Consider the following 11,134-nt stretch of genomic DNA (forward strand, 5'->3'; position numbering starts at 1 on the left):
CATAAAAATGTAATTTATTGTATCTGCAAGAAAAAAAAAATGTTAACGGACCCTTTTGTCAGTCATTTTTTGACAAGAGTATGAGATGGGGATGGACTTTTTTAGAACTTGGGTCAATAAGAATCCACCTAGCAACCGCATAGCAACACACTTAAAAAAAAATCAATACCTCAAAAGCATTGTGATGGCAACTTTTGCATGGAGAAGCACCTCTCACATTTTCTTTTAACCTGATCTCATGAAGATGCAACTGTAATTGTACAATGTAATTTTTATTTAGGCAAAATAAGCGTAAAGCAGATGGTATGAAAATGTTTGAAGGTATTATATACATTTAGCCAAAATGTAAATTTATTGTTACAAACTGTCAGAAAACAAATACATCTAGTTACTATTGTGTTTTGTAGGTTATAGATCAGCATTTTTGAATATGATATGATTTTATTGTATATAAAATATTTAAAAACAAAGGGGCACACAGGTTAGTGAGTTAGTGAGTTCCCTGACCTGGCTGTGGTATTTCTGATGCCCGTCAGTTCTTGATTTAAGATTATTTTTAAATCAGCAGTTCTGGAGGTGCAGGGCAGGGATGGGGTATCAGCACAGCCCCAGAGGTCTTATAAATTTGGGCAGTTTACTGGGTGAAAGCGGCCCTCTACTCACTCTGCAGTCCAGCTAGTAATCCCAGCACTTCCTCTACCCCTCTCTTCTGCTCTCCGCTCCCCAGCCCAAGTCCTAATTCATTTTCTGTAACTAACAGCCGTTGTTTCCCGATTGTCACGCTCCCATCCCTTGCTGAAGGAATGTATGTGTGTGAGGTTTTGTTTTTGACCTTGGCTGTGTGAGTGTGTGATGACTCTTTGCATTGTTCTGTGTGTGAGGGGGTTTCTGGTATAATTACTCCCTGGAGAGCGAGGGATTGGTTCGTGTACTCCTCTTGACATGACCAGCATAGAACCATTAAAATTACAGGGTAGAGTGTTGCCAGCAGATCTGGATATGTCATTATTTTTAACACCTCCTCAAAACCCCCCAGCCACACACTTTCCTTCCATCTATACATCGTCCTATAACATGGCACAGACAGAAGAGTATGTTATGGCTTCTGTCATTGTTGTTTCTGCAACCACCTCATCCACAGATGACCGTCTCATCTCATACACTCTTAAAAATAATGCTTCCATAATAATGGGTTTTGCAGTGATGCTATTGAAGAACCATTTTTGGTTTCCCAAAGAACCTTTCAGTAAATAGTTCCTAAAAGAGCCGTTTTTTCTATTTTAGTTTTGAAGCCATCTATGATCCTGTTTATAATGTAACGTTTTGGTCCAAAACGTTGTGTGATTGGATCATTCGAACCATATATTCAAATGTTGTCAAAAACACATTTGACCACATTATATTGTAGTGTAAAATCCATAGTGCCAATGTAGCTATAGATTTAAGAGAAAATGCATTCTGATCCAACACACATACCTGTAGTTTTCTAGTAAGTCTGAAGGACGTGATTAGCTGGATCAGATGGATTTAATTAAGGTTGAAGCTGTGGCCCTCCAGAAACTGACAGTGTATCCGAAATCGAAAACTTCCCCATTATATAGTATGCCAAATAGTAGTATATCCGAATTCATAGTATTCAAAAAAACAATAGGTGAAAAGTATCCCACAAGGCCATGGGGAAGGATTTATAAATGGCAGTGAAGAGTCATAACTGATGCTGGTAAGTCACATGATATTAACAGCATTTATTGACATAGTATGCCTGAATTTCATTCATACTACCCATATTCATACTATATAGAAAATACTTGTTTTAACAATTGCAAATTAAGTTTAAATTCAAATGTATTAATGCTGCTTGCATATTAATCATAAAAGATTTACCAAAATGCTTTTTAAAATAGATTTACATGGATTACAGGAAATCAGGCCTACGTCAGCTTTCCAAAAATATTTAATGTTGGCCTCAAAGGCACACAACTATGCTGTATGCAAAGATAGAGTGACGAGGTGTGTAATGTATGGAACCATGAAACCCTACACTTGGTGAAATCCGATCACAAGTATTCACAGGAGGCATATTTGAGACGCATGTTACTACCAGGTGTAAACAGTGATGTGTCTCGGCTGACTGCTTGTGATCGGATGACCCAAGACAGTATACAATATGTGCTACTGGACACCCAAAGGCTGACAAAAGAAGAGAAATAAAATGGTTCAATATTATAGACGACATTAGCATATCCATACTTTAGTCCAATGTCATGATCTCAAAAATGACAATGTCCCTCCCCTATCACCACCAGACACTGACTACACTCTAAGTATACTACACTACAAGTATACATTCAATACATACAACCAAGCTCACATCTTTTCCCATCAGAACCTATAAACATGATTTGCTACTTGCTAATGCTATAGACTCTATACACTCTAAAAAATGAGCTGTTGGGTTAGTCCATATTTAACCCTAAGTTGGGTTGAAGCAACCCAGCATTTTTTTAGAGTGTATAGAGTCTATAGCATTAGCAAGTAGCAAATGATGTTTATAGGTTCTGATGGGAAAAGATGTGAGCTTGATTGTATGTATTGAATGTATACTTGTAGTGTACTTCAAATCTTAGGATTTTTGTAAAACAAACTGTACTTGCACTTAAATACAACCCAGTGCTGGGTAATATATGGACAAACCTAGTGATTGGGTTGTTTTTGACCCAGCAGTTGGGTTACTGCCCAGAAGGTCGGGTTAAACATTTAACCCAACTGTTGGTTGAAAACAACCCAATCGCTGGGTTTGTCCATATTTAAACCAGCATTGTTTAGAGTGAATGCAGATAATATATAGCTATTGAAATAAAAAGCCACTTAACGACAGCACACTTTCTCGATTATGTTTCCAAACACACACAAAAAGTGCACTTTGTAATAATATCAAATTAAAAGTTCTACTGTAAAGTGCATTGATACATTAAAGTACAAAATGTATTCAAATATTTGAGCACAAGCCTATTAATATTCATAAGCTCCCTGCCCCCACTTCAAAACTTGAGCTGATGCCTATCCCCATATCTGACCATACTGGGCAAAGGTTGCTAGACTTTGGGTCTCAGTTGTGTATTTTTCTTTTGTTGAGTGTGGCATTGTATGTCTGTTTAGACGTTGTATTAGAATCCAGTTGACCTCTCTGAGGTGTGTGTGTTTAGATCACTCAGCCTCCCGTCCCAAGGGAACAGAATCATACGCCCTGTGAACTCAAGCTGAAGATCAGGTGTCGGTTGTAGGTTTTGTAGAGGAGCTGACCCTCACCTTTCAACCCATGACATCTCACCTGCCCTGACTTGCTTCAAACACCTTCCAAGGCCACGTTCACTCATGTACTAATACTGACTCTGACCCTCTGAGAGCCTGAAAGGTGAAAGAATGAGAATAAAACTAAATAAATCTGATTTCTACACTTGCAAAAATGTTTTCCAATGCAAAAGTTTCTGCCAGTCTCTTCATTTCTATGTCTAGGGTAGCCCTATGCACTTTGAAATCTGATTGGTCTAAAATTCTACTCAAAGTAACTGTATATATCCTGATCAGCTTTGATAGTGTGGCGCCGTGCAGCCGTTTCAACCTCAGCCAAATTTAATGAGAGGAAAGAGATTTTACAGAACGTGTGAGAAACAGTGTGCTGTTTTTAAAGACTAAAGCTCCAGCAGGGTTTTTTTAGTGGGACTAATTCCCTTTTAGTTCAAGTCTGGGCTAAATGCATAGAGAATGAGTCAATGCTGGCCACAGCGAGCATGACTAACTCACACTGGGTCAATAACTTGATCTCACTGTCTGACTACATATAAATAAAGACAAATCTGTGAGTTTTGGCACTGTTTCTTTCATAATGCTCTCTTTTTCCAGCGTTGCCTCTTTCCACCAAAAACAAAGAAAACTCTGTGAGACAATGCCCTATGTGGAACAAACCTGAGCTCTCAACAGAATCCTTGATTCAAAAATGTGGAACTAATCCTGATGGCACCAAATAAAAAATTGTACCAGAAAATGCTGAGAATCAAAATAACATACAATTGGATACACTTTTTAAAAAATGTCCAAATAATCAATCCCCAAATAATATTCTTATTTGGTCAATTTAGGACTGATTCCAAATTAGGAGAGCCTGGCTTCAACCATACTAGATGGTCTCCCAGACTAGCCAAGCTAGGTAAGCTAGTCTGTTTTGTAGGTTTTATAAAGTTTTTGGGCACTCCAGCCGATGACCATCTAGCTGAACAGTTAAACATCTTGGGAAAAGCTGGAAGACCAGCAAGACCATCCTAAACCAGATAAGACCATCAAATCACCTTTTCCAGTAGGGATTCCATTAGCATCCATTAACATTCCTTTAGTAGTTCATGTAATTTTATTAAAACCAACACAAGGACATCTACATGTGGCAATTCTTCCAGCATTCCACCACCAGCCCAACTCCTCCTCCATTTCTCAGATTTCTATCTTATTAACTTCCATTCATATATTATAGCCCAAATCATTTCTAATGCTTGAGCTTGTCAATTAGCCAAAACTCTTCATCAAGCATCATTTCCTGTATCATGAAAATGTGAACTTGCGAAAGAGTGTTTTGACCTACTGATTTAGATACTGCAGAGCGAATTACCAAAACAAAAGGGTTTTGAATACAAATGGTGGCTGTTTTGAATGAGCTTCATAGATCTCTGAGAGGAACCAACTAACCTACTAAAGCAATCACCATCAAGAGGAACGATCAAACCAGACTTTACAATGGTACACTTCAGTGATCAAAAGAGGTGTTATTAACAAGCACCATAATGAGCAAACCAGACCTGCATTTTATAGCAATGTATGTATCATATGAACAAGCTAAATATGATCCACGCTGCAAGTTGAGGTCCACCCTAAAGCACATATCATACTCTGACCAAGAAAGATTTTACACATGAGCTTTGAAATGAAACCATATTCACACTTGAAGCGCCAAAGTTGTGATGGCACATCTGTTGAGTGTGTTATAGCTAAAGAGGGAGTGAAAGGAAGACCCTGGGTGAGTGTTTGTGTGCTGGATAGTGACAGGCTGGTATTAAAGTGCTTTGGCAGGAGTCCTCATTATCTCATCGCAAAACAAACAGCAGCGTGTCGCCCAAGTGAGCTCCATTTCCCCCACAATAGACCCAACATCTGCCTGGCTACTGCTACTGTTCAGCTAGCCCTCTCACACACACTTCCTTCACCACTAATTAACACCCTTTGCTTATTGTTGCACATCTCACAAACACACCTCAGCATAAACAGGGCAAAAGGTACCGTGAGTAAGCGTGAAATGCAAATCTCACAACCCTCTTCAAAGCACCGTTGCTAACAGAGGGTGTTAAGGTGGAGGGAGAAAGATGGGATGACAAAATGCATCCTGATTCTGCACCTTTGGTGTTTGTGTAATTAGCGGCTGGAGAGCTAAAGAAAGGTGTGAAAGTAGGAAGATGCGGTGTAGGTGAAGGACATAGATTAGATAGATAGATAGACTGTTCAAACAACAGCTCAATTCTTCAAACTTTCATATCCCTTTGAAAGTCTGACTAATTGTTCAGCGTCTCAGAGTCAGTTCACTGTTACAGATGAAACTGGTGTTTGGTGTGTACTGATAAATGAAGCTGCCGGTTGAGTACCTGAAAGACATCAGTTTCTCAGTGTGAAGACTCTGATGTCTTCTTGTCTTGCTGTTGTGCTTCTGGGCCTTCCAGTTCTCTCTGACTGTTAGTTAGATCCACTTTGCTTTCATCTGTCAAGACAGCAGTGCACAATCTCACACACACAGAACAGCTTTCATATCTGAAAAGAGCAATATATTGATGAGTTACTAGAGAAAGTGGTTTATAAGCATGAGCTGATATAATCAAGTTTCTCTTGTAAATTAGCACACTAGAATAATATGATAACAGTGTTTTGTTGGCACTAGACTAATGACTGCTTACAGTGATTTGCCTTCACAGATAAGGACCAAATTTATAAGTAAATGAATAAAACTCTCATGTACACACATATAAAGACATCCACTTAAGGGTACTTAAAAGGCATGTTTTGCTGAGAATTAGCATATATATGGGGTTCTAGACACCTCAGTGATATTTGTGATAAAATAATCAGTGTACATTTGAGATTAACCTCTTCGTTATTTCAAATTCTTTCAAATTCTCTAATCAAACCCCAGGCATACTGAACCTGTATCCATCTGGTTTACACAAAAAGTTAACTTACACTTTTCAAAAATGCAACTTCACTTGAAAAAAAAAAAGTGCACTTAGCATATAATAGTTAAAGAGTACTTGTTAGGAATAATACACTTTTAAAGAATACGCTCAATTTTGAACTGAATGTAATGTGTTCACACACTTAATTGCATGTTGTTTGCAATTAATTCAGATTGAACCACTGATGACAGATGGACTATTTAGTCTTTCATACTTTTCTGGGCCTTGACAGTGGAATTTACTTGGCAGTCACAAGCCTCCCGGTTTTCACCCCAAATATCTTAAATTGTGTTCCGAAGACGAAAGAAGCTTTTACGGGTTTGGAACGACATGGGGGTAAGTAATTAATGACAACATTTTCATTTTGGGGTGGAGTATCCCTTTAAGTACATCTTCATGTGTAATTTTAAAAATACTTCTATTGTCCTGCCGAATGTATTGACAAGCATTTATGGTAAACTAAAATATACTTTAATGTCATTTTTAATTGACACTTGCATATCATGTATTTAAGCATATTAATAACGATGAACACAATCCCCATTTATAAGAATGATGTTGCAATTAAATACACTTAAAATACATTATCTCAATATAGCATTTCATGTTTTACTTATTAGTTATTAATAACTATTATTAGAATTATTAATAACATCCCACAGTTAAAATTACAATCAAGTACTTTTGTGCTTTATGTCTTTCAACACATCAAAAGTGTTGAAACAATGATTTAAAACGTACTGTAAAGTAATATATTAATTTGATGCTATTACTTTTTAAAAGTCTAAGCTACTAAAGTGTGTTAAGAAAGAGTCATGAAAGTGTACTCTCTTTACTTTTGTGGCCGTTTATTTAGTACTATATTATCTGCAGGTTCCGTGTATTATAAATTTACTTTTAGTATTTAAAGAACACTACAAGTACACATTCAATACAGTTAAGTGCACTTCTTTTTCAGAAGTTTTTATCCATACTAATAATGCTGCTACTGTTGTGCATCTTAACACTACTGTGTAAATTAAATAAGAGAAGCTATTAACCCTTGGGCTATCGAACAGAATAAAGGGGTTAAGAGTCCTTTTATAATGCTTTTAAATTGTTTCTTAAGTTATCAAAAACCATCAAAAGCATGACCTAAATCTGACAGACCTCCTTCTGCTCTAATAAAGCTGAACCGAATGATTCTTGTAACATAGCGCCACCATGTGATGAGCTTTATCATTTTGCATGTGGAATAAAAAATAAAATAAGGCTGTACCACATCAAAACTGGTCTTTTTTAAAAATGTTTTTTTTTCTCTCTCTCTCTCTTAAACACTTATTTCAGGTTTTAGTTGGATAATTATTGAATTCAAAGAGCACTCGCTGTTCTGTAAACGTGAGCCCAATTTCTGACAAAATGCTAGAGGTCAAAATATAGTATATTTCAGAGCATTTGTTTTTTGATAACATCGATGTAATAAATAATAAATATAGTAATTCGAATTATTAGATCTCTTTTTGACATCGATTTCAACCCATAGACAGGCTATGTTTGCTTCATTTGTGAAACTTCAAGCAAAACGGGGGGAAGGATCATAATTCTGTTGCAAATAAAATCTATAAATCCTAGTTGATTTATATACTTACGTGAATATTTGTTGTTTGTAATATTGTGAAGTGTTGAGAATTTATTAAAAAAATAAAATAAATAAAAATCTTTAGCAGCTTCAACTGTCGTAAACACTCTCTCGCGGATGTGTTTACGACAGCGCCCCTGCTTATGCGCCCGGGAAACCCTTGTGCGGCCTCTCCGAACAGCGCTCGCGCACTGAAAGGTTTGTCCCTCAAGCGCCTCTCCCTAATATATTAATTTAAATATAATTTATGCTTAAATCAAACGATTATTGTTCCGTTTTTATTCCAGAATCATGCCAGCTAAAGGTCCCCTACAGTCTGTCCAGGTTTTTGGACGTAAAGTGAGTGTTTGAAGGCTGTATGTGTCTCATGTGCTCTCGTGATAGCCGGCTATGCTAACAGATGAATGCACTTGTAAAATTACTGCGATGCCAAAGTTTGATGTGGTTTATGTAATAAACATGTAGACATTTAGATGTCATAAACATGTATATGTGCTTTTAAACTACCCAAAATGCAAAATAAGCCAGTGTTTCGTTTAGATGAACTGTGAGTGATGAATATTGTGTTGGCAATGGCTGTTTGCTGACACGTGGGACAGTACAGTGCTTATATGTACAGCTTTAATTTATACAAAACGGTAGCTTTTGCATCTTATCTCCATGCTTTCTGGGTCAAAATAGTTGATATTGATAAATATATTGTAGATAGTCCTCTTGTCTGTAATGCTAACTGTTAGCCTGGTCGTGGGTAACTGTAACTTCAGTAACGTTACTGCACATTTTGGGTCTCCGTTTTTCATCTGATTCAACTCTGGATTGCACTAAATGTCTTGGATAATGTTTTCCTGTACCAAGCTTGAATACTAGTATTATATAGTTAGTGAGCAAGTTCATGTTGTCAGTGTCCTGTAAAGAAACCTCTTAATAGTAGTTAAAATTGTGTAACAGCACAAATATGAAATGTTGTTTCTGATTTATGGAGATGTATTGGCTGATCTGTGTTTCTTCACTATCTACAGAAAACAGCCACTGCTGTTGCCCACTGCAAGAGGGGAAATGGACTAATTAAAGTCAATGGAAGACCTCTTGAGATGATTGAGCCTGCCACTCTGCAGTACAAGGTACATTTATTACAGAAAATACATATTTATTCAGATCTCTAGTTGAGTAAATACTATGATTTGTAAATGGAGTTCACACATTAACGTAGATTGTTATTCTTCTGTGGAAAGCAAATTTGCGTTTTTAAGGAATATTCATATTGCTTCTTTTAGTATAATGAAATGAATGAGGATTGGTGCTGTCAGTTTTTTTTGACAAATATGGTAGCTTTTTGTAAGAAACACACAACAGTTAAAGCTTCTAAGAAGCTTAACATCCTCCACAGCACTTGTGTTCGTTACAGGAATAGTAATTTGCCACTTTTTAATGTATTGATGCAGTTAGCAAAAGTAGTGTAGTTTCATTTATGATTTATCTCAAACTCTGTGATTTAAAGGGATAGTTCACCCAAAAATGAAAATTCTGTCATTTACTCATCCTCAAGTAGTTCCAAACCTGTATGAATGTCTTTGTTCTGCTGAACACAAAGGAAGATATTCTGAAGAATGTGGGAAACAGAGCAGTTCTGGGGCACCATTGACTTCCATAGTATTTTTTTTTCTTCCTACTATGGAAGTCAATGGTGCCCCAAAACAGCCTGGTTACAAACTTTCTTCAAAATATCTTCCTTTGTGTTCGGCAGAACAAAGACATTCGTACAGGTTTGGAACTACTTGAGGGTGAGTAAATGATGACAGAATTTTCATTTTTGGGTGAACTATCCCTTTAACCTGGTCGCACTAGAGGGGAATCAGTGAATAACGTTCATAAAATGTAACTTGAATATAATTTGTACTGTTTGTGAGACGTCAAAAGACTTTGAATATAGCACACAGGTTGCATGGACCTGTGGAGGTTTTGTCCTTTTTGGAACAATTAGAGAATGACATTTAATACAATTATACTTTTGTGTTCTGCAGAAGAAAGTCATGTTACAGGCATAAGGCTGAGGTTTTTTGATGACACTTTTATTTATTTATTTTTTTAAGTGTCCTTGTTACAGTGTAATTATACATTTCAGTACTTACTATATAGTTAGGGTTAGGTTTCTTGCGTGTAATTATGTAGAATTTATTGTTTTTATAATAGTAAGTACATGTAACGTGTAACAAGAACACCTTAAAATAAAGTGTACCCAATTGTTTTTTTTCTTTTGTTCGAGAAGTTCTTCCACTCGGACGTAGGCCACACAACAGTGACAATCACAGTTTCCATTGCATGCTGATTTTGTGTGTACCCGACTTACTCCATTCATCAGGATGGAGTCCTTCAGCTGCATGTGAGGAGGTTTTGTTCATACGTCTACTAAAAGAATATGGTTTTGTTTCCTTTAGCTGCTGGAGCCTCTTCTGCTGTTGGGCAAGGAGCGCTTTGCTGGCGTTGACATCAGAGTTCGCGTGAAGGGTGGTGGACACGTCGCACAGATTTACGGTTAGTAACATAGATGTATAAGCCATTTGCTTTTGATTATTTGCTATCATAAAAGGCGTTGTACGTAATAACTAGTAAACAATACATGGTTAGATTCTTCCACAAGACCACAGTGTATAAATACTTCTGTTCTGTCATCAACATGTTTTATTCTTCTTGCAGCCATCCGTCAGGCCATCTCTAAAGCCCTGGTTGCCTATTATCAGAAATGTAAGTGTGGATCATTGTGGTTATGTTAAAAGCATACGTGTAAGCAACTGCAATAATTTTCTTATTTTTCTCTTTTCCCAGACGTGGATGAGGCCTCCAAGAAAGAGATCAAGGATATCTTGATTCAGTACGATAGGACCCTGCTGGTCGCTGATCCCCGCCGCTGCGAGTCCAAGAAGTTTGGTGGACCTGGAGCTCGCGCCCGCTACCAGAAGTCCTACCGTTAAAATCTCTCTGTACATTTTCATATAATAAAACTAAGGGGGAAAACATTCTGTGGTCTTGAGTTTTGTGGTGTGTTCTCTGTTCAGTGCCTTATTGGTTTTAATTTCAACATGATTTCAAATGGGTCCACAAGGTGTTGTATAATGTATAAACCATTATGTTTGTTGTGGACATACCGGCTTCACTCAGTCTAGTTATCTTATCTTATAATAACTTGCAATTTACATTTTACATTTACATTTTACATTTATGCATTTAGCAGACGCTTTTATCCAAAGCGACT

The 11,134-nt window shown here is 37.1% G+C and overlaps 1 protein-coding gene and 1 long non-coding RNA gene across 2 annotated transcripts in view; one reads left to right on the forward strand and one right to left on the reverse strand.

Annotated features, from left to right (window-relative positions):
• The window catches only part of LOC131538909 (uncharacterized), a 30,769-nt gene extending 22,770 nt beyond the window's left edge, over positions 1 to 7,999 (reverse strand). Inside the window, exons 1-2 of the long non-coding RNA XR_009270743.1 lie at positions 7,895 to 7,999; positions 5,685 to 5,797 (exon numbers count right to left, since the gene is read on the reverse strand). This is a non-coding gene — a long non-coding RNA (uncharacterized LOC131538909). The remainder of the gene's footprint in view (positions 1 to 5,684; positions 5,798 to 7,894) is intronic.
• Positions 7,977 to 10,898, forward strand: rps16 (ribosomal protein S16). Its single transcript, XM_058773055.1, has 6 exons — positions 7,977 to 8,082; positions 8,172 to 8,223; positions 8,904 to 9,005; positions 10,320 to 10,416; positions 10,579 to 10,626; positions 10,708 to 10,898. The coding sequence occupies exons 2-6, from the start codon at positions 8,176 to 8,178 to the stop codon at positions 10,851 to 10,853; spliced, it is 441 nt and encodes a 146-aa protein (XP_058629038.1). The 5' UTR covers positions 7,977 to 8,082; positions 8,172 to 8,175; the 3' UTR covers positions 10,854 to 10,898.
• Positions 10,899 to 11,134: the final 236 nt, after the last annotated feature.

The sequence above is a fragment of the Onychostoma macrolepis genome, chromosome 04, assembly GCF_012432095.1.
Source record: "Onychostoma macrolepis isolate SWU-2019 chromosome 04, ASM1243209v1, whole genome shotgun sequence".
In the NCBI taxonomy this organism is placed as follows: domain Eukaryota; kingdom Metazoa; phylum Chordata; class Actinopteri; order Cypriniformes; family Cyprinidae; genus Onychostoma; species Onychostoma macrolepis.